This window comes from Ovis aries, chromosome 8, assembly GCF_016772045.2.
Source record: "Ovis aries strain OAR_USU_Benz2616 breed Rambouillet chromosome 8, ARS-UI_Ramb_v3.0, whole genome shotgun sequence".
In the NCBI taxonomy this organism is placed as follows: Eukaryota; Metazoa; Chordata; class Mammalia; order Artiodactyla; family Bovidae; genus Ovis; species Ovis aries.
The window spans coordinates 76,376,654-76,401,485 of record NC_056061.1 but is presented as its reverse complement, the minus strand read 5'-3'; the positions used below and the strand labels follow the sequence as shown (position 1 = coordinate 76,401,485).

Genomic DNA, 24,832 nt, shown 5'->3' with positions numbered 1-24,832 from the left:
AAAGTCACAAAACTAGCGTAGGATCCTCCTCCACTTGATCTCTGGGGCTCATCTGGTCACATCAGACATGAAATGCTTACGGAGTTCTTGACAGATGAATAAATCAACCAATGGGCTTTCTGTAACATAATTTCATGATTTGGGTTCTATCTTGAAATTTCTTCTCATCGCAATAGTTCTTCATCCAACAGGCATTTTTAGGCAATTATATGTTGAAACAAGTATCCTTTTCTGATGACTGAAGTATGCCAGCTTAAAGCCCCAAACTACCTATATTTCAGTCATCAGGATGAAAGTATTTCTAAGTGTATATTCTCCAATGTTGTTGAAAAGCATACATAAAACTTCATCTTTCCTATGTAAGTCACAGTCATCACAGTCGTATTGTGTGGCAAAACCACAGGCTGTTTCTGTCTCTGCATCATCAGTTTGTCCCTTCTTAATGCTCTGTCAGCCCCCCACCCCACTGCCAGAATGGACTACTTCATTTCTAATCTATGCAAATCAAAGTGAAATAACTGCTATTGTTTGTATTTTAAATAAAATAGAGTTGGTAACTTTTCTGGGAAGGTATAAAAGCTTCATTTTCTATTTCTATTGCCCCATCCACCCAGCATGCAAAGATCTACATCAGGCCAAAGGGGATTTAGAAAACAGGGAGCCAAGACCCCAAAGAGGAAGAGCCTTTTCAAGAATCTTGGCCAAACCTCAGAAAGTTAAAGTGGCTGAAAGGATTCCTGTACATTTTGTTCATTTGAATCACAATGAATCACAACTTAGCATGAATATATTCTATCCTGTGTGAATTTCAATCACCTGTATTTAAATTTAATCTCTGTATACCTTTGCTTTTCAATCTTACATGCCTAGAAAAAGCAAGAGAATTCCAAAACCAAAAAATCTACTTCTGCTTCATTTACTATGCTAAAGCCTTTGGCTGTGTGCATCACAACAAACTGTGGAAAATTCTTAAGTAGATGGGAAACCAGATCACTTTACCTGTCTCCTGAGAAACCTGCATTCAGGACAAGAAGCAATAGTTAGAACAGGACATGGAACAATGGACTGGTTCCAAACTGGGAAAGGAGTATGTCAAGGCTGCATATTGTCACCTAGTTTAGTGAACTTCTATGCAGAGTACATCATTCAAAATACTGGGCTGGATGAAGCACAAGCTGGAATCAAGATTTCTGGGAGAAATAACAACCTCATATATGCAGGTCATACCACCCAAATGGAAGAAAGCACAGAGGAACTAAAGAGCCTCTTGATGAGGGCGAAAGAAGAGAGAAATAAAGCTGACTTAAAACTCAACATTCAAAAAACTAAGATTATGGCATCCAATCCCATCACTTAATGGCAAATAGATGGGGAAAAGTGGAGATAAGGGACAGATTTTATTTTCTTGGGCTCCAAAATCACTGCAGATGGTGACCGCAGCCATGAAATTAGAAGACATTTGCTCCTTGGAAGTAAAGCTATGGCAAACTTAGACAGTGTATTAAAAAGCAGAGATATCACTTTGCTGACAAAAGTCCATAAACTCAAAGCTATGGTTTTTCCAGTGGTCATGTATGGATGTGAGAGTTGGTCCATAAAGAAGGCTAAGTGTCAAAAAATTGATGCTTTTGAATTGTTCTGGAGAAGACTCTTGAGAGTTCCTTCAACAGCAAGGAGATCAAACCAGTCAATCCTAAAGGAAATCAACCCTGAATATTCACTGCAAGGACTGATGCTGAAGCTGAACTTCCAATACTTTGGTCACCTGATGTGAAGAGCCAACTCACTGGAAAAGACTCTGATGCTGGGAAAGACTGAGGGCAGGAGGAGAAGGGAGTGACAGAGGATAAGAAGGTTGGATGGCATCACCAGCTCAAACAACAAGAGCTTGAGCAAACTTTGGGACATTGTGAAGGACAGGGAAGCCTGGCATGCTGCAGTCCATGGGGTCACAAAGAGTAGGACACGACTTAGGAACTGAACAACAACATGCCTACTATTCTTATTGGGCAGTAAGGATACTACTACTAGTTTATAGGCAGTTACCTATGGAAGATTCACCATGGGCAGAATCAGTTTACACAACTTACTTTCATAACTGAGAGCTATTTTGATATGAAAGTGTGAAAGTGTTAGTTGCTCAGTCGTGTTCAACTCTTTGCGATCCCATGGAGCCCGCCAGGCTCCTCTGTCCATGGGATTTCCCAGGCAAGAATGCTGGAGTGAGTAGCTTTTCCCTTCTTTAGGGGATCTTCCTAGCCCTAGGCCTCCTGTATTGCAGGCAGATTCTTTACCTATGAGCCACCAGGAAAGCCTACATTTTGATATAACCTCTATTCAAATTAGTGTCCTCATAATGAAGGATGGAAGACATATTGATCTACCTAAAAGTCTTGCCTTTGATGTGTGTCTTCTATTACTTAAATAATATTTATTGATTCTTGCTCTAAGTCCTGGAAAAAGTCCAGAAAAAAGATTTTCCCGGGCCTCAAGAAATTCAGAGTGGATTGGAAAAGTCGAGTTAAAACATGGATACAGAAAGGGTGGTGAGTGCATGACAGAACCAGGTACATGTTGCATGAAGAACTAGGCCTCTAAGGAAAGGTTTCTGGAACTGGATCTGAAGGGACAGCTAATGGGACAGTGGGGCAGTTATTTCCAGGAGAAGAAGATGAGGAGAACACTTCTCAGAGAGACCAGCAATGTGCAATCTGGGTTGCCAAGGGGGCCTTCTTATTTTAGACCACAGGACAAATTTGAATGTGGACGTGTTTGGACTCTGACCACTCATGGCACCCTACCAGTACCCCGATGGTCCCTCGAGGCTTCTGACTTTGCAACCACTGGCCTGAGAGATTGCAGGTGAGAGAAGAGCCTGGACTGATGAACTAGCCAGGTCAAGGAATCAAGACCTAATCCTGAGGGAGGCCCATACAGAGCCCTTGACCGGATGGAGGAAGATAAGATTAGACATGCATTTTATTAAGACCATGCTGGGAGTGGTGGGGCGATCAGTGAGAAGGTTGTTTCCACAGTCCATGCAGATGATCGCAATGCTCCAAAGTAAAGCACTGCTTCTAAATTAGAGATGAGGAGGGGATATTTGAGATCTATTGTGGATATAATGTTTTAGGATTTACAGTGCTTAGGAATCGACTGAAAAGAGAGAGGCCTTCAGGATGACCCTCAGGATTCTGGCTTGAGCAACTGGAGGCAGATTACATCATCACTGAGAAGGAGAGGGACAAATTTGAGAAGGGAGAATCATTTTTCTTTTGAATATTTAGTGCAAGGTATTGGTGGAACCCATGGTGTAGATGTCTGGCAATCAGATTCCTTCCAATTTAACACATTGGGCTCAGGTGCAGGATTTCCTATCAAGCTCAAAATGTCAACCAACACACCTTTTTGAGACATCTGTTTGAGAAATTCCTTTCACTGCTTGATCCCAATCCTTATTATCTTCTCATCAAAACTATTCTAAGAATAGTTTTATTCCAGAACCCAAAGGGCTCCTCCTTTTAGCCTCTAGACTCTCAGAGCCACCCTGCCTTTGGAGAAAACTTTCTTTTAGTCAAGACCCATCTATGGCTTTCCATCACCCACGGGATAACGCCTCGCAAGATCAGCCTGCCCTGGCACACTGAGCACCACGGTCCAGTCTCCCTGCCACCCTCCAGTCCTTCATCATTCCTGCCATCCCCCAACCCCAAATTCCTTCCCCACATCTTCTACCTAACAAGCTCCTACTCATTTTTTCTGGCCGCTCTCCAGTGTTATCTCCCAGGTGAATGTGGCTCATTTCCTCACACAATGAGATAGGAAAGAAGCAATTACTCCTTTTATCTGAATTCCTGTTGAACTGTGTACTTTTCTCATAGCACTAACTGCACTGTGTCCTGATTTGCCCATCTCATCTATGACACTGGGATCCCCCCAGCATCTCTTAAGCATCTTTACATATCCAACCCTAAGCACAGGCAGGAAGCTTCCTCCGTTTTTGTTTTTTTTTTAAGTGCAGAGAATGAATGCATGAGTGTCCAGAGTACAGATTTTTCAACTGAAGAGTATTTTTCGTGCCAAATTCTACGCCTATGAGTGCATGCTAAGTTGTTTCAGTCGTGTCCGACTCTTTGTGACCCTATGGACTATACCCCACCAGGCTCCTCTGTCCGTGTGATGCTCCAGGTAAGAGTACTGGAGTGGGTTGCCATGCCCTCCTCCAGGGGATCTTCCTGATGCAGGGGCTGAACATGCATCTCTTTCAACTCCTGCATTGCAGGCAGATTCTTTACCACTGAGCCACTGGTGAAGCCCCCTGCACCTATGCATGAACCCGTTTATCCCTATAGATGCCCGTGATAAGGTACAAACATGTATCTTGCCATTCTGTTCAACAAAACCTTTCTTTGATCCTGCTTTTCATAGCTTCATGCCTGTTTTCTCTTTGGTCACCAGACTTCATTGTCATCTAAGTCTCTAGCTTCTCCCATAGTAGTCTCCCCTCGTCCTAATGCAAACTGACTTCTGTTCTCCACCACTCTGCTGAAATTTTTGCTCAGACATCACTGATGGTCTTCTTAGGGTTAAATCCTAAGCATAGATGCCTTCTCTTCTCACTCTACTTTCCTTATATCCCTCTGGGTTATCACCCCTATCATTTCTGAGTCTCTCCTGAGTCTGCAATCTCAGCTGCCCTGTAACATGATCTTTCTAAAACACTGTGATGTTCAAAAATTGCTTATTGCACTTCAGAGTCTGCAGAAAAAAGAGAGCTCAGTCTTCACAACCCAAGCCATTCCAATCTGCTCTCCCACCACAGCCCCACCAAGAAAAGTCAGGTTCCAGCCATATGGGAATAGCCACTCTGTGCCCTGTGAAGATACTTGAAACCTTCCAGACTTTTGTTCACTATTTCCCCTCTTTCTCGTCTTTCTTTGTACTAACATCCAATTTATCCTTCAAAGATGAAATTAATTGTCTCCTTCCCTGTAAAATCCCCACTTTATCCAGAATTTATCATTCGCTTCACTGGGCTCCTAAAGCACTCTATTGGTCAACATATCTATTATAATAATACTTACAGCCTTATAGTACAGTACAGCACATTTGAACACCTGTCTCCTCTATTGAATTATGAGCTTCTACGATCAAGAACTGTGTGTTAGGACTTTTCTGGCAATCCAGTGGTTAAGACTGTGCTCCCAATGCAAGAGGCACAGGTTCGATCCCTGGTTGGGGAAGATCTCACATGCCCCACGGAAAAGTTAAGAAAAAAAGAACTGTGTGTTATTCATACCTTACCCCCAAACCATCAGAGTTTCATATATAATAGATATTCAATAAATACCTGTTGAATTTAAGTGAATTAATTTGGATCAAGGAAGCTCCAAAAATAGGAAGAAACCCCAAAACAATATCCATTGTTCCCTGAAATTTACTCATGACTCAGAAGTTCACCAAGATACCAAAGTACTGTAAAATTCAAAATATTTACATAAAATCTTATATTGCAACAGATGTTTCCACCCATGAGCCAGCCCTCATGTTATTACTTTTTGCTTCTCGAAATTCAAATCATCTCGCAGAACACCTCCAGAGACCAGCTCTTCCTCCAGGTGTGTCAGCTGGCCCTGAAGAGTCTCCAACTTGTTTTCTGCTTTCTGGGCTCTCTGCAGGGCTTTCTGGTGAAACTGGGACTCATTTCCCAACTGTTCAACAAGCTTAGATATTTGGGCTTCAAGCTGGGAGACCATCTGGAAACAAAGACACAGAATAAGGATAAGCCTTGTTTCAGATGCAACAAAGTGTTAAAATCAAGCGCTCAACCCCAAAGATACAACTATTTATAACTCCAATGTTCAGATTCTTTGTAACAATTAAATTTAAAAAATAGGTAACTGATAGCTGTATTTGCCTCTGCTTGAAATAAATCTACATTCATTAGGTAGCAAAACATTTTTGATTGGTATTTTTAATTTTTACATCATTCCTTAAGCAAGTTCTTTGGGAAGTATTGAGGGAAAACCTTTACTTACCCCTAAAGCTACCTTGGCCACATGCCATATAGGATCTTAGTTCCCTGACCAGGGAACAAATCCACACCCTTTGCATTGGAAGCTTGAAATCTTAACCACTGGACTGCCATGCAAGTCCCATTATTAATTTAGGAGTTTCAAAGTTCAGTGGAAAAGAGAGAAAAGCAAATATCGTATATTAACACATATATGTGGAATCTAGAAAAATGGTACAGGTGAACCAATCTGCAGGGCAGGAATAGAGCTGGAAACGTATAGAATGGACTTGTGGTCACATCAGGGGAAGGAGAGGGTGGGACAAGTCGGGAGATTAGGAATGACATACATTACCACGTCTAAAATAGACAGCAGCTAGTGGGAAGCTGCTGTCCAGCACAGGGAGCTCAACTCTGTGCTTTTTGATGACCTATTAACAAATGGGTGGGATGAGAGTGGTTCAAGAGAAAGGGGATGTATGTACACATATAGCTGCTTCACTTTACTGCACAGCAAAACTAACACAACAATGCAATGCAATTATACCCCAAGAAAAAAGAAAAAAGCTTAACCGAAAAAAGAATTCAGACATAAAGTACTTTGAAAAACTATAACCATTTTCTAGAGAAACTCTTCTGCCACATATAGCACATTCAGATTACACAGGAAGTTAACTTTGATAGATAACCTTGGGCTGTAATTGGAAATTTAAGTGCAGAAACATATTTTTCCAAGCTTTATTTAGAACTTTGTATTGAGTATTGGTTACTCATGCACTAAACTGCAGTGGTACAGCATCTGTGATGCACAGTTAAGGAGCAATGTCATTGTGTTAGCATTCAAAAGACCAAAATTCCTTTAATACAGCGAGTCAGAATAGGGTCAACAGCAGAGCAGAAGGCAGCAGGGGGATTTAACTACCACCTCCTCTTTCAGAGCATAAAGTCACTGTTTCTCCATTAAAGGACCCCAAACTCCCCCCAACCCCTACCTTACCCAATGCTTCCTTCCTTCCTTCCAAACAGGAGTTTCTCTTCTTTTCCTGACCTTCCCTTAAACCAAGAATTTAAATTTACCAAACACCTCAGGTACACTTAGAGAATACTCAAACTGATTCCACCAAACCCCATTTTCAGAAAATGTTGAATTCAATTTAAAAAAATTAGTTTAAGGTCATAAATTTATTTGGTTTTGATGGTTTCTTTTTTTTTAATTCCCATCCACCCATCTGCAAACAATCAAACCTAAAGACAAGAAGATATTCAAGCTGTGTTCAAATATTTTTAATTATTTATTTTAATTGGAGGCTAATTACTTTACAATATTGTGTTCAATAGTTTAAAAGGCTATTATACAGAAGAACAATGGGATTTGTTCTGAGTTGCTTTCAGAGTTCAAGTCGAGGACAAACAGGTATATATCAAAGACTTCTATTCCTATGTAAAGAATTTTCCTGTCACCATAATTTCAAAGTAATACATACTCGTTGTAAAAGATGCATTACAGACAAAAACAAATATGTAAATAAGCAAAAACCTAATTCCTATGATCCCACCACCCAGAGGAAATAACTATTACTCTTTTAAAATAATGTATTTGTATGTATTGCTAAAATATAGTTGAGACATCATATAGCAGTTTGGAGGTTTTGTGTTTACCTCATACTTTAAGCATCTTCTCATGTCAGGTAGTGAAGTACCAGTCCCTGGAGATGGCTAGGATTTGGCCAACCCTTTGTTAAGAATATTATGGGGTGGACTGAAGTGCTACAGTCAGGAAGGTTAAATTACTTGAGCTCTAATTTTGTGCTTCTAAGACTTTCAAGTTCCCATGTCTATAATTCAATTAATGCTATACTCCTGAAGGTGCTTGAAATCAGATATTTGATGACAAGCTGCTTAGTACCATATCCAAAGAATTACATTTCTGAAGGAAATTCCTACTTTCATTATACACTATGAGGCTCTCAGAACCCCCCTTTCATATTTTCTACACTTTGTTGTTGTTGTTCAGGCACTAAGTCATGTCCGACTCTTTGCGACACCATGGGCTACAGTACACCAGGCTCCTCTGTCCTCTGCTATCTCCCAGAGTTTGCGCAAACTCATGTCCATTGAGTTGGTGATGCCATATAACCATCTCATTCTCTGCTGCCCACTTCACCTTTTGCCTTCAATCTTTCCCAGCATCAGGATCTTTTCCAATGAGTTGGCTCTTCATATCAGGTGGCCAAAATATTAGAGCTTCAGCATCAGTCCTTCCAATGAATATGCCCTTAGTACTTACTAATAGCAGATCTGATCTTAACAGAAAAAATGCATCAAGTACAATACACAAAGTAACCTCCAAAACTCTAATGATAGTACATTGAACAAGAGATGACACATGTTTCTGTACAACTGAAAATGTGGTTTCATATTGGACTCTAAGTCGAAAGTTAAGTCTTTCTACCCAAAGATTCTTTGACACTTCCATCCCATAGTTGACCTGGCAAAGAGAAGGAAGCCAAAGGGCAAACAAATGCAGAAAATCTCAGTTGGAAAGATGGGAAACTGTGTGATCGCTTAGCCACATTCAGCACGCTGCACACCTTACCAGAGGAGAGCCAAGTCTTCCATAGACATCAGTCAAGACAACGAGGGAGTGCAATAACTGGCTCAGGGAGCGATAATGACCCGGAAGGAAGAGGCAGACACCTGATGTAGACCACACTGTGGGACAGGAACTTGGGAGTCAGACAGTCCTGATTTCAAGTCCTCACCCTTCCCCTGACCAGTGTGTTAACTGAAGCAAGAAATGAACCTCACTGAAACTCAGACTTTGTTCTTATGAGAAAATGAGCTAAATTAATGACCATTTGATTAGCACAGTATCTCATTCCCAGTTGAAGTTCAGCACACTGCACCACTTGTATCATCAGCATTACTCCTCCAGGATGTGGGCTCATCCAATACTGTTCTTATGTCATACGGAGTTTGAGAAGTTTTTCAGGGATTGTCCTCTATCACGTTTCTCCAGGGCTTCCCAGGTGGTTCAGTGGATAAAGAATCCACCTGCAGTACGGGAGACGCAGGTTCGATCCCTGAGTTGGGAAGATTCCCTGAAGGAGAGCATGGCAACCCACTCCAGTATTCTTGCCTGGAAAATCCCACAGAGGAGCCTGGTGGGCTACAGTCCATAGGGTCGCAAAGTGTCAGACACGACTGAAGCGACCGAGCACGCATACACATATTTCCCAAACTGTTTTCAGATCACAGAAGCTGTTTTTCAACTAGAAATCTTTCTGGGAAAGACAAATAAGGAACAAATGTGTTGAATCAGAGGTGAGAGGGTTCCTCTTACATCTTTATCCCGTGTGGACCTGACAGTGATCCATGGAAATTATAGATTCAGCAGAGTATGACTTTTACAAACACCAGTGTGGCTGACCTGGGCAGAATCTCCCCAGCTGTCCTGCCAAGATTCTGGTGTCCAGAGAGGAGCAAACAGCTGTGAACTTCCCAATATTCTACGCACCATAGAACTTAGCTTCGTATGCTTACCTAGATCTCCATGCATATGACACCACCAGGTCTTTTTAAAGTTAAATTTACATATTTTAATTCAAATAAATTAATATTCCAATCTAACTCAGTTCTTGGAAACATCAAATGCCAGTGACCAGGTGAATGTTTCCCATCAAAACTGCAAAATTGTGTTGTGCTTTTCACACCGACAAATCTAAAGAATCAGTAAGACTTTTTTCCTTTTTTTTTTCCCTTTCCTTTTTCTTAGCATAATCTGTTAACATATCCCTGATACTCTGTGGCACAAAACGTGCTAGGAATTTCAACACTAGAGATGTGGGACTTCCCTGGTGGTCCAGAAGCTAAGACTCTGAGCTCCCAATGCAGGGGACCCAGGTTCCATCCCTGGTCAGGGAACTAGATCCCACATGCTGCAACTAAAGATGCCTCGTGCAGCAACTAAGACCCAGCACAGCATATAAATGTTTTAAAAAGTGTTGCCTACTGATGTTGTTCTGATTAAACTCTTAATTTCTATTTCTGTAAAAATCAAACCACTAGAGATGCCTGGAATGGGTAGGGAAGGAGGGTGGCTTGTACTAAAGAATACATATCAGTGGACATGAGTTTGAGCAAGCTTTGGGAGATGATGAAGGACAAGGAAGCCTGGTGTGCTGCAGTCCATGGGGTTGCAAAGAGTCGGATGCGACTGAGCGACTGAGCAACAACATCGCAATTTTTAAAAACAAAAAAAGGCACTGAAATAAACTATAATACTACAAAACCAAGCAGCCTGGATTTTGGAAGTGAAGTCATAATGCCCTAAGAGAACTAATTTACTTTCCAAGGACAAGGAGTTGTTGATTTCACCTGAGAGGCACTTCTGCCCTAAGATTAAATCCAATGGAAGCACAAGAGCTCTAAGCTGAAGAAAAAGCCACTTGGGTCACGTAAGGGCCAGTGCCTTCTGGACAGAAACAACTCTTCTTTGATTATTCAAGCTAGATTTTCACTTAAGAAATATATAAAATAAGCTACCAGGAACCAATCAAATTATCCTTCCTTCTTGTCATATGTATGGCCAACACTATTGACTGGGCTGACCCTACACCACAATGTGTATGTCAAATTCTTTAATGGTTTGAATTGGGTCCCCCCAAAAGAGTTGTGTTGAAGTCCCCTGGTGCTTCAGAATGTGACCTTATTAGAATCTTTACAGAGATAAGTTAAAATGAGGTCATGAGGGTGGGTCCTAATCCAATATGACCTGTGTCCTTATTAAAAGGGGAATTTTGGACAAAGAGACACACACAAGTGGAGGGAAAATTATATGAAGACACAGAATGTGATCCATAAACCAAAGAGTGTCTGAGGCTATCAGAAGCTAGGTGATAGGTTTGAAACAGATTTTCCCTCTAGGCACTCAGAAGACACCGATCCTACCAACACTTTGACTTTGGACTTCAAGCCTCCAGAGTTGCGAGACAACAAATTTCTGTTGTCTAAGCCACTTAGGTAGTGGTACTTTGTCATGGTCACTCTAGGAAATTAATACACTTCGGAGCCTGGGACAGCTGAGACCTCTGTCCTTGGACTTGCCCAGATGCCCCTGGAGCCAGGAGTGACTATGTGACATAATACTGGATGATGAAATGTCAGTGCAAGCGTGCCCGAAGCTTCTGGGTAAATGTTTGGTTTAGAATATTGGAGCATTAAGAACAGAGCAGAGTTAAGAGATCAGAAAGGGGGAGTAGGGGAGTTGTAAAAATATCTCAGGTTGTTTATGGTATCACACTGAGTCCCCAGGGCTCTCACGCTGGACTGAAAAAACTCCACTGGAGGAGATATAGCCTTGTATGTGCTCTAAAGTGGAACAGAAGAGTTGACTAGAAAAATGTTTGTGAGTCTGTACTAATTTGTTTGCAATTAAGGAGGCAACATGGGAATCACTCATGGTCAATTCTCAGCCAGATAATTAGCCAGCTAGGAAATATCTAAAAGTTCAAAACAAACAAACAAATGCTCACCTCAATACTTTGAAATCTGAAAATATCATAGTTTCCTGTCATTGTGCAAGAAATCATTATTTCAAAAACACTTGTTACAAGTGTGCTGAAATTTCAAGGCTACATAAACTGAAACGCTCATTTAGAATTCCTGGGAACTCCACATTAGAACATTCCTCTAAGAGAGAGGTTTTCAACTAGGGGCAGTTTCATTTCCCAGGGTCATTTGGCAATATCCAGAGACGCCATGGGTCTTCCCTGGTGGCTCAGACGATAAAGAATTTGCCTACAAAGCAGGCGATCTAGGTTTGATCCCTGGGTCGGGAAGACCCCCTGGAGAAGGGAATGGCAACCCACTCCAGTGTTCTTGCCTGGAGAATCCCAGGGACAGAGGAGCCTAGTGGGCTACAGTCCACGGGGTCGGAAAGAGTCTGACACAATTCAGACACTAACACTAGAGAAATCACTAGGTCTTCCCAGATGGTGCCAGTGGTAAAGAAAGTGAAAGCGAAGTCGTTCAGTCGTGTCTGACTCTTTGCAACCCCACGGACTGTAATCTATCAGGCTCCTCTGACCATGGGATTTTCCAGGCAAGAGTACTGGAGTGGATTGCCATTTCCTTCTCCAGCGGATCTTCCTGATCCAGGGATCGAACCCAGGTCTCCCACATTGTAGACAGACGCTTTACTGTCTGAGCCACCAGGGAAGCCACCTGATAATAAGAGACTCGGGTTTGACCCCTGAGCTGGGAAGATCCCCTGGAGGAGGGCATGGCAACCCACTCCAATATTCTCATCAGGAGAATCCCATGGACAGAGGAACCTGGTGAGCTACAGTGCATAGGATTGCAGAGTTGGATACAACTGAAGTGACAGCACACACGCACAGAGACACCACTGGTTGTCACCAATTGGGGTGTGTCTAGTGAGTAGAAGCTGGAGATGTTGCTAAACATCCTACAATGCACAGAACCACTTTTACAACAAAGGATATTCCAGCCCCAAATGTCAACAGCTGAGAAATCCTGCTCTAGAGTATAGTAAAGTACTTAAAAAGAAAAGTAGGTTTTGCTATAATCAGAAGAGCATGAAACAAGTAGAAACCACTTACTGAAAAACATTTGGGTGGTATCCTGAGTTCTACCCAGAATTGCAAATCCAGGAGAGTGAAAATGAATAGCAAAGAGGTAAACAAGAAAAGCAATGTTCAGTGAGTCGGAGTCACGGTGAAGGGGAGGATTTGCCAGGCCCAGGGCACATGGGTGTTACTTAGCTGGGGACTGTGTGTTTATCCCCGACAGCTGGCAGGGGATGCACCCTCCGCAGCAGATTCATCAATCTGTAAAGCTCCCATTCTTCAGAAACAGTTCTAAGACAATATATGAAATCCGTTTTCCCCTGATTTTACTTGAAGATGAGTCACACAAGATGCCAGCTACAGGCTTGATTTCAGGCTTTTAAAGAGTGAGGGCAGCTATTGAAAAAAAAATTACAGGCTAGGAATGGCAGACAAAGGCACTAAAAAGGCTCTGACTCATTCTCATTTTTACGAGGAGAGGGGGAGGGCATAGCCAGCTTAACCAATTTACATCATTTTGTTTTAGAAAATAAACATATACATCATGCTGACAACTTTATGCCATGTTTCACATGCTGGAATTAAAATAGTTTTAGGAAAACATTTGGAAAAATACAAGAGGGAAGCAATAAAATGTAATGGCAAAGATCCATTGGCTATTGAAGTACGTCTATTACTATTCAAGGTAACTCACTTAATGAAGCTTTTCTCAGTCCTGTAAATAATTTTCTCCTCCAACCCAGGACCTGTATGTGTACTGAACCCTAAGATAGACTGAGTGACCCTTAGAGACCCGCACATGTTACCTGCGAATTAGCCGCTCAGTCGTGACCGACTCTTTGTGACCCCATGGGCTCTAGCCCCCCAGGCTCCTCTGTCCATGGGATTCTCCAGGCAAGAATACTTTCTTCTCAAGGGGAGTGGGTTGCCACTTTCTTCTCAAGGGGATCTTCCCGACCCAGGGACTGCACCCGGGTCTCCTGCATTGCAGGAGGATTCTTTACTATCTGAGTTACCAGGGAAGCCCCACACATGTTATGGGATGAACATTTTCTATCCACAAAGAGAATCCTACACTTGGACGAAGGAGTCACTGGGGCTGCTGCCGGGGCACGAGTGAATTTTGCAGAGTTTTCAGAGGGAATTTAAAATGTCTTAGCGTTAAAGGAAATTTACAAAGGTAACCCTGAGCTGTGTGTTAGTGTTCAGTATGAGTTTTTGAGGAATGTGAAAAGTCTGAGTTTTTGAGGAATGTTAAAAGATGAAAAAGTTCATTTTCACCTTTTGATCAAAGAATGAACTGAAGAGAAGAAATAGTTCCTAATGGAATTAAAGAATTATATTCATGAATATCATAGAATTTGGATGTTATTTAGTTAAAAACCTCATTAATTAGGACTTTAAAATCTGGATTTAGTGATGACTTAAATAGAGTGGGCTGAACTTGACATGGCTAAGCAAAGCTTTATGGGAAAGAAGAACTGTTAATAATAGAAATAAGATAACAAAATTAAGCAAGCTTCAGTCATATGTGTGATGTAAACCATTTTTAAATCCACTTGTTAAACAGGTCCTCTAAAAGACTGTTTCAGGTACATTAGGAAAAGAAGAGAAGGAGAGAGGAGGTGAGAGAGGAGGCGGGACCAGGGCAGCAATACTTAATATTTATCATTGCTATTGTCCAGACAGTGTGTTAAAGACTTCATAATAATTTTTTTTTTAATTTAAGGTTTACAACAAACAATAACCTTAAGAGCCAGATCCGGTTGCAGGCCTAGCAACTCTTATCTGCAATTCCAAAATCCCAAAAGATCTGAAAGCTGACGGGTTTTTTTCCCAAAACTCACTGGCTGGCAAAGCTTGACCTGATAGGATCTGGCAACAAACCCTGATCTGAAGTGACCGCGGCTCTTCACAGTCCTGGTGGATCCCATGAAGCTGAGCTGTTCGTGGCTTTCGCTGCAGAAGATGAACGTGGTTGATTATGGAATGCTAACCGGAACCCACTGAGGAGCAGCGTGTCAAGGTCCTTTCTCCACTACCTTCCTGGGGACTATATGACCTTTCTAAATGCTGAAAAATTCTGAATTCGAAAACCGCAGCAGGAAAATGGTACAGATGAACCTGTCTGCAGCACAGGAATAGTGACACAAGTGTAGAAAACGGACAGATGGGCACAGGGTGAGAAGAGGAGGCGGGGATGAACCAAGAGAGTACATTGACATGTATACGCTTTGTTGTTGTTCAGTCGCTAAGTCGTGTCTGACTCTGTGACCCCATGGACTGCAGCACGCCTGTCCTTCACTATCTCCCGGAGTTTGCTCAAACTCATACCCACTGAGTCGGTAATGCCATCCAGCCATCTCATCCTCTGATGTCCCCTTCTCCTCCTACCCTCAATCTTTCCCAGTATACACACTATCATGTGTAAAATAGATAGCTAGCGGAAAGCTGCTGCATAGTACAGGGAGCCCAGCTCAGGATTTTCTGATGACATAGAGGGGTGGGATGGGGGCGAGGTGGGAAGGAGGTCCAAGAGGGAGGGGATGTATCTATACATGTGGCTGATGCACGTAGTTATATAGCAGAAACGAACAAAACACTGTAAAGCAATTACACTCCAATTTTAAAAAGAGAAGAAAAGAAAACACCCCACAGCAGGCCTCAGGGGTTTCGGATAGGGGTGTGGACCCTGGACTGTCCCTCTACAGTAGGCCAGGGGAAAAAAAGAATCTCAGAGGCTGTCCTCTCAGGAACCTCACATGTGGAGCAAGTGAGCGTGCAGTAGAGACAAGATTCAGCATGGGTAGCTCTGCGTCCAGAACCCACATCATTCACAGTGAGATGTGACTTCAAAAATATAATATATAATTGAAAGTAGGATTCTTTACCACTGAGCCACCTGGGAATCCCTGAAAGTAGTACAACCACATTTAAATGTTGCTTTTAACTAACTTGGGCTTCCCTGGTGGCTCAGATGATAAAGAATCTGCCTGCAATGCAGGAGACCCAGCTTTGATCCCTGGGCTAGGAAGGTCCACCGGAGAAGGGAATGGCAATCCACTCCAGTGTTCTTGCCTGGAGAATTCCACGGACCGAGAAGCCTGGCGGGTAGGGTCCACAGTGTTGTAAAGAGTCGGACATGACTGAGTGACTAATGCTTGGGGAAGAAGCACTTTGACTAACTCAGACAACTCACGCGCTGAATATGCTAAATGAAGGAGCTGACCGTCCTTAAGAAGCTTGTAAGCCCCCAACCCCCACTCACCTGTTTCCTGCTCTCTTCCTGGCTGCCCATTTCTCGAATCCTCTCCAGAATGGCATCCTCTGAGGGCCTCAGTGTGCCCCAGCTGCCCCTCAGGAGGGCTGCTATCTTCTCCCTAAATGAGGAGAGCTCGGTCTGGGAGGCCGCAGTTGCCTCCAGGCTGGCCTTCAAACTCTTCTCCAGCTCTGAAGAGCTCCTCTTCAAGACGCTCAGCTCCTGCTTTGAGGCATCCCAGACCCGCTGACCAGCAAGCAGCCTTTCTTGGAAGACCTTAACTTCCCTTTCAAGAGCTTCTTTGGCCTCCACGGCACCAAGCAAGTCCTAAAATAATTACGGAAAGTGAAGACCATAGCATTAGTAGCCAATGAGGGGAGGCTGCGTTTGCTTCTCCTTTATCTTGCTTACTGATGACTTCCAGGAGTTAGGGTTAAACGCTCATTCCATTCTTCATTCTAGTGCCCTATCCTCTCTTCATAAAGACATTAAATTATAAAGCTATGTTAGGTGAATTTAAGTGTCTGAAAAAGAGAAGGGATATAAAATCAGGGCTAGAGAACCAGACCATGGACAGTTTGAGGAAGGAAAAGGTGGGACAAATTGAGTAGCATGGAAACATACACACTATTGTAAAATAGAGAGCCAGTGGGAATGTGCTGTATGACTCAGGGAGCTCAAATCGGGGCCCTGTGACAACCTAGGAAGCTGAGATGGGGTAGAAGGTGGGAGGAAGGCTCAAGAGGGAAGGGGCATATGTATACCTATGGCTGATTCATGCTGATGTATGGCAGAAACCAACACAAGATTGTAAAGCAATTATCCTTCAATTAACAATAAATACATTTTTTTAAAAGTAAGTGGAAAAAAAAAATCAGGCCTAGGGGTGAAAAAAAAGGAAACTGACATATAAGACTTTTCTATAGGGACCTCTGGAGAGATTTAATGAAAATAAATCACTGGCTAACATACTAGTAGATTCGATCCATAGGTAGAATAGGTTTACAGGGCTATGTGTTTTCAAGCTTGGTATAGATGAAAATTGATGTTGAGGAAACAGTCAACTCTCAGAGTCCTAATTAGCCACTAAAAATTATTTGAATGAAGCTAAATAACAGAGTAGAATTATCATAAAACATCATTGTATAAAAGAGAGTAAGATCTCTCTTCCAGTATTCATTGACCGTGTATCTCCCTGTCTGATAAAGACAATACTAAAATTGGTAGGCCCTGAAGAAAGGAAATAGGAAGGAGTAGTCAATTTTGGGGTGGGAGGATTAAAAATGGAGAGAGAGAACCATGATGAGAAGAATAACTTTAAAGAATACGTATGCTTAGGTTTGTAAAAATAAAGGGCACCAAGAAAGTTACCAGTGTATCTACTTCTATTTACTATATATAAAATGGTCCAAAGAGGCATCAAAAGGATATCTTTAAAATTCATTTAAAAAAAAGTTTGTTGACATCAAGTTCCAAATTAAATTAATTCACATCAAAAAAGATTATGGAAATTAGCTCATGAAATGCTTTGCTTTTCTGGCTCCTGGTGACTGTTCCATTTCTCCACTCCCTTTCCAAACCAGTTCTTTTTGCAGCGAAGCCCCATTACTACTGCGAATTAAATAGTATGATGAGTCAAGGACACTTCATAATAAATACAATACTTTAATACTTTAACAATTTATAATACTTTAATACTTTACAGATTTATTTTCAGATAGTAATACAATATCTGTTCAACTAGAATAACATTCTAATCTAGCATTAGCATTGGTGACAATAAATTGGAATTTGTTATCATGTATTAACTTAGAAATTGCAATCTAATGTGTGGTTAGAAAACTGAGTCCAGGGGACTTGCTCAGTGGTCCAGTGGCTAAGACTCCGGACTCCCAATGCAGGGGGCCAGGGTGCAATCCCTGGTCAGTGAACCAGATTCTGCACATCACAACTAAAGATCCCACGTGCTGCAACTAAGCCTTGGTGCAGCCAAATAAATATTTTTTTTAAAAAAAGAAAGAAAACTGAGGTCCTAAATTTGATGACACAGTGATGAAAGTTAATCCTAATCCCCTCAGAGTCCTAAAACCCAGTAGGAAATTATATATCAACTTTTACATTGAAAGAAAGTCCCTAACGCAAAAGATGAGCCTTTCCATGACCAATGGCGAGATATTTTTAACCAAGAATTTACAAAAGTTCCTACAAATTCACAGAAAACATATCAGACAATTGAGTACTATAGACTTACTGTCAGACTTACTTTTTGGAATAAACTAATCAATTGGCAGCTTACACCGAGAGACCAATAAACATAATTAAAATATTTCAACTATGAGAAATTTTTTCCACTCTGATATGAGACTGTTGTCTCACTGCCTTAGAGACCATGGCCAAAACAATCCTCTTTAACAAATCCAGAGCACTAATGCTTATGTCTAATAAAAATCAGAAAATTCCTTCATGGTCATAGAATATAGTGGCACGTGACAGCAGCTCAGATTTTTTTTTCTGGACACATTTCAGCCCAGTTAACTATATACTGTTTCTCATATGAAAGGCAGGAACTTGGGAGCCAGCGACCAGGCCTCAGGGACCTCCTCCTCCAGCGCTCTGATTAAGTGCTTCAGAATTCAGGGGGCACAGGGCTGAATGGCTGGAAACAGATGTCCTCTTAAATGCAGTTACTGATGGAGCTTTGAGCAGGAGACAGCGGCTGGAGTGGAGTCTGGTTGCATGGTTACCTCAAGGATACATTGAAGTAATGTGACATCGGTGTCACCGGCCAGGATCCGGGAATGCTGTCAGACCACACTGACACACAGAACAAGAAACAACTAGCTCCCTCAGAGCAAAATCAGGACAGACTTCCAAGAGGGAACTGCATGGGCAAATGAGGACAGACGCTATGGAAATAGTGATGGGAATCACTTAAACGAAATTTTTTTCTTAATTTATTTACTTTTGGTTGAAGGATAACTGCTTTACAATATTGTGTTGGTTTCTGCCATACATCAACATGAATCAGCCATAGGTGTACATATGTCCCCTCCTTTCAGAGTCTCCCACCCATCTCCTACCCCAACCTAGCCCTCTAGGTTGTCACAGAGCCCCAGTTTGAGTCCCCTGAGCCATACAGCACATTCCCACTGGCTATCTATTTTACGTATGTTAGTTATACGTAACAAATCTTTAGCTTCAGATCTAGTAATGCAACCAATATTTAATGATCCTTTCATGACTACCTGTAGCAAAAACATTTGTAAATCATATGATCAAGGCATTCATTTTAACTTCCCAATTAAATGCATGAAATAATGAAATGATTCAAAGGTTTGTGTTTTTAAAACATATTAAACATATTAATTCCTATTATGAGTTGAGATCAAACTGCCTCTCAGAACTAAAATGACTGATTATCATCAGGGTAGAGAACCTCTGGCTTGAGCTTAATTCATCCAACCCTAGACAATTTTCATAAAACTAAAAATTAGTTGGTTATTTCTACCTACTGCAGTTAATACTAACAAATAAACTCAGAAATTCCCCCAAACATGCCCTCTCATGCATTGCTGGTGATAGTGTGAACAGGTATAATTTTGGCATAAATACCTAAAAAATGTAATATGCACAATATCCTTTGGCCCTGTAATTCCATGATCTATTAGAGAAGAAGCTGTAGAGTAACATTTTACTTCAAAATGAGGAAGGCCTTTCCTAAATCTTAGCTGTCCCAGTGGCATCATCAACCTTGGAAAATAACAAGAATTCAGTTTAAATTTGGAATTAGCATTATTGACAAACTCAGTTCAAGTTAACAATGAATTAAACTGTCCACGAGGCCAGCGTGTTCCTAGGCTTCACTTTGGTACTGTGAAACATTCTGCCCTGAACTGGTCAGACTGTGCCTGGAGGACCATGGACAGTTCCCAGCTGAAATTTAAAGGGGGACATAGTCAAAATGGATTGGGTTCCACATCACATGCTAGGATTAGATCCATAATAAAAATATTTACATAACCATGTTATTTTTAACTCTGTTTCAATTTATTGTAAACGTGTTGAATGAACCTAAAGACAAAGCACTGAAGACTTATAGTAACAGAACAGAATGTAAATATTACATAACTTGACAAGGTAAATATAATGATATAATAAAAACTGTAAAATGAATGAGGGGAGAAAAAAGTAGGGGGCATTAAATTCATTTTATTTCATAGCATAACATCCAAAAAAGTACTATTTCAGGTTGTCAGGTATAGTATTGCTTTAAAGTCTTAATGGTAATATTAGAAGTTAAAATGAGAGTGTCAACTGTGGCTAGAAGTGGAAGGAGAGATGATTCTTAATTTTACTTCGGAGTCTTATGAACATTTTAAACTTTTTATAATATGAGCAGATATGATTTTAGTGTTCATTTACATTTTAATGCCTCACCATTTTAGAATCCTCCCTCTAGCTTACTAGCACCAGGTTGCAGATCCATCCACCATCCTGTTGGCATCAGGTCTGGGATGTCTCAGGCCAAGTAGCTAGCTGGGGAAGGATACAGCACCACCAGTAGGCTGGCTGCCTTAGGACCCCATGATTCCCTAACCCACCCATCAGAGTGCCCAGGACCACACCCCACCCACCAGTGCACCTCACTAGCCCTGGGACCCCTGGGACCTTACTTTGCTGCAGGAACCAGCCCCACTCACCAGCAGACAGACACCAGACCCAGGACCACCGCAATCCAGGAGTCTGCCATATCAGGACCTGGCCCCCCACATGAAAGAGCCAACACCAGCTCTGGGACACCTTGCACCACTTGGCCAGCTCAAATTCCTAGAAACACACAATCTTCCCAGACTGGCTAAGGAAGAAATAGAAAATATGAACAGACTAAACACCAGTAATAAAATTGAATCAGTAATTTTAAAACTTCTCATAAACAAAAATTCAGGATCAGATGGCTTCATAGATGAATTCTACCAAACATTTAGAGAAGAGTTAACACCTATCCTTCTCAAATTCTTTCAAAAAAAAAAATATTGCAAAGGAAGGAACACTTCCAAACTTGTTTTCAAGGCCAGCATTATCCTGATACCAAAACCAGACAAAAACATCACTAAAAAGAAAATCACAAGCCAATATTACTGATAAATATACATGAAAAAACCTCAACAAAATACTAGCAAATCAATTTTAACAATAAATTAAGAAGATCATACACTATGTTCAGGTGGGATTTATCCCATGGATGTAAGAATGATTCAGTGTGATACAGTACATTAATAAATTGAAAAATAAATATCATATAATTATCTCAATAGATGCAAAAAGGATTTTGACAGAATTCAATATCCACTTAACATAAAAACTCTCCAGAAAGCAGGTGTAGATGAAACATACCTCAACGTAAAGAAGGCCATATATGTCAGCTAACATCCTACTCAATGGTGAAAATCTGAAAGCATTTCTTCTAAGATTAGGAACAGATAAAGGTGCTCACTCTAGTTACTTTTACTCAATGTAGTATTGGAGATCTTGTCAGACAAGAAAAAGATATATAAAAAAACCTAAACTGGAAAGAAACAGGTAAAACTATCATGTTTGCAGATGACATAATACATAGAAAATTCTAAAGATGTCACCAAAAAACTACTGGGACTCATTAATGAGTTCAGGGAAGTTGCAGGATATAAAATTAATATGAAAAATCTGTTACATTTCTACACACTAACACCAAACTATCAGGAAGAGAAATCAAGAAAACTATCTCATTTATAATTGGCTCAGAAAGAATAAATACCTAGACATAAATCTAAAGAGGTAAAACACCTGTATTCAGAAGACTATAAGACACTGATGAAGAAACCAAAGATAATAGAAATAGATAGAAAAATATACCATGCTCACGGATTGAAATAATTAATAGTTAAAATAACCATGCCACCCAAGGCAATCTGCAAATTCAATGCAATCTCTATCAGAGTACCAAAGGTATTTTTCGCAGAATTAGAACAAATGATTCTCAAATTTATATGGGAGTACAGAAGACCTCAGACAGTCACAACAATCTTGAGAAAAAAGAACAAAGCTGGAGGTATCATGCTCCCTGATTTCAAAGTATTACTGCAAAGTGACAGTAATCAAAATAGTATGGTACTGGCACAAAAACAGATACATAGATCAACAGAACAAAATAGAGACCCCAGAAATAAACTCACATTTATATGGGCAATTAATCTACAACAAAGGAGGAAAGAATATAATGTGGGGAAAACACAGCCTCTTGTAATAAATGTTGCTGGGTAAACTGCACATCTACATGCAAAAGAATCAAACTGGAGTACTTCCTCAAACCTTGAACAACAATAAATTCAAAATGGATTAGACTTCAATGTTAAGATCTGAAACCATAAAACTTCTAGAAAAAAAATATAGGCGGTATGCTCTTTGACACCAGTCTTACTAATAGTTTTTGAACCTGTCTCCTCAGAAAAAGGAAACAAACTCAAAAATAAATAAATGGAACCGCCATACTGTTCTCCATAATGACTGTATCAGTTTACATTCCCACCAACAGTGTAGGAGGGTTCCCTTTTCTCCACATCCCCTTTAGTATTTACCATTTGTAGAATTTTTTTTTAATTTTATGATAGCCATTTTAACTGGTGTGAGGTGATACCTCATTGTAGTTTTGATTTGCATTTCTCTAATAATTAGTGATGCTGAGCATCTTTTTGTGCGATTGTTGGCCATCTGTATGTCTTCTTTGGAGAAATATCTGTTCAGGCCTTCTAAGAAAAATGATATTGATGAACCCATTTACAGGGAAGGAACAGAGCTCCAAGGATGTAGAGAATCCACCTGTGGACACGGTGGGAGAGGGCGAGAGTGGGACGAACGGAGAGAGTAGCATGGACACATATACACTATCAAGTGTAAGATGGATAGCTGGTGAGAAGTCGCTGTGTAGAGCAGGGAGCCCAGTCTGACGCTCTGTATGACCTAGAGGGATGGGATTGGGGGAGGAAAGGGAGGCTAGGGAGGGAAAGGAGATATATATATATATATATATATATATATATATATATATATATATATATATATAACTACGGCTGCTTTGTGTTGTTGTATGGCAGAAACCAACATTGCAAAAAAAATTTTAATATAAATAAATAAATGGGACTACATGAAACTAAAAAGCTGTTGCACACCAAACTATCAACAAAATGAAAATGCAGCCTACTGAACAGAAGATATTTGCAAACAATAAGTGTTATGGCAGGTTAATATCCAAAATATACAAAGAACTGATATGACTCAACATCAAGGAAAAAAAAAAAGGAAGAAAACTCAGATTGAAAAATGGGCAGAGAACTTGAATAGACATTTTTCCAAAGAGGACAGACAGATGACCAACAGACACACGAAAATATGCTCAACATCATTAATCATCAGAAAAATGAAAATCAAAATCACAAAGAGATATTATCTCACACCTGTCAGCACAGTTGTTATCAATGAACAACAAACAGCAAATGTTGGTGAGGATATGAAGAAAAGGAAACTCTTGGTCATGGTTGGTGGAACGTAAACTGGTGCAGCTGCTGTGGAAAGCAGTATAGAGATTCCTTAAAATTTTTAAATTGAACAACCATATGGTCTAGCAATCCTACTCCTGGATATTTATCCAAAGAAAATTAAAATACTAATTAGAAAAGATATGTGCACCCCTATATTCACTGCAGCATTCTTTATAATAGCCAAGATACGGGAGCAACCTAAGAGCCTATATAAATAGATAAAAGAAAAAGATATATATATAGAGAGAGATATACATATATACATGCATATACATACAACTCAGCTATAAAAAAATGAAATTTTGCCATTTGTAACAACATGGTTGGACCTAGAATAATACCTATGGGATATTATTCTAAGTAAAATAAGTCAGACAGAAAAAGACAGATAGTTTATGATTTCACGTCTATGTGCAATCTGAAAAACAGAACAAATGGACAACCACAATGAAACAGAGTCAGAGAGACAAAGAACAAGCAGGTGGTTGCCAAGGGTAAGCAGGTGAGGGAAGGAAAGAAGTAGGTAAGGGAGATTAAGAGGTAGAAACTTCCAGCTGCAAAATAAATGAATCATAGGTACGAAACAGTGTGGGGGATATGGTCAATAATTAAGTGATGTATTAGAGAAGGAAATGGAAACCCACTCCAGTATTCTTGCCTGGGGAGTCCCATGGACAGAGAAGCCTAGCGGGCTACAGTCTATGGGGCTGCAAGAGGCAGGCATGACTGAGCGACTAGACACAAGTAATATATCTTTTCATTGTGATAGTAACTAGACTTATCGTGATGACCATTTTGAAATGTATAGAAATATCAAATCACTAGGTTGCATAACGGGAACTAACATAGTGTTGTAGGACAAATATATCTCAAAAACAAACAAACGAAGTCACAGAAAAGGAGATCAGATTTGTGGTTACCAGGGGTGGGACACAGGGGAAGGGAAAATTGGTGGAAGGCAGTCAAAAGTACAAACTTCCACTTAAAAGATAAACAAGTATTAGGAATGCAATGGACAACATGATAAGCATAATTAACACTGCTGTATATAACATATAACAGTTGCTAAGATCCAACCAGTCCATTTTGAAGGAAATCAACCCTGGGATTTCTTTGGAAGGAATGATGCTAAAGCTGAAGCTCCAGTACTTTGGCCACCTCATGCGAAGAGTTGACTCATTGGAAAAGACTCTGATGCTGGGAGGGATTGGGGGCAGGAGGAGAAGGGACGACCCAGGATGAGATGGCTGGATGGCATCACAGACTTGATGGACGTGAGTCTGAGTGAACTCCGGGAGATGGTGATGGACAGGGAGGCCTGGTGTGCTGCGATTCATGGGGTCGCAGAGTCGGACACGACTGAGTGACTGAACTGAACTGAACTGAACTGAAGAGA

At 40.8% G+C, this 24,832-nt stretch overlaps 1 protein-coding gene across 4 annotated transcripts in view; it reads right to left on the bottom strand.

Annotated features, from left to right (window-relative positions):
* The window catches only part of CCDC170 (coiled-coil domain containing 170), a 95,161-nt gene that overhangs the window by 19,437 nt on the left and 50,892 nt on the right, over positions 1-24,832 (bottom strand). For 3 of the 4 annotated variants that reach the window (XM_027972606.3, XM_042253632.2, XM_060419295.1), the window contains 2 exons: positions 15,872-16,189; positions 5,556-5,756 (listed from right to left, as the gene is read on the bottom strand). In XM_027972606.3, the coding sequence (XP_027828407.2) occupies positions 5,556-5,756; positions 15,872-16,189 (519 nt within the window). The remainder of the gene's footprint in view (positions 1-5,555; positions 5,757-15,871; positions 16,190-24,832) is intronic. The other variant, XM_042253633.2, reaches the window with a different exon arrangement.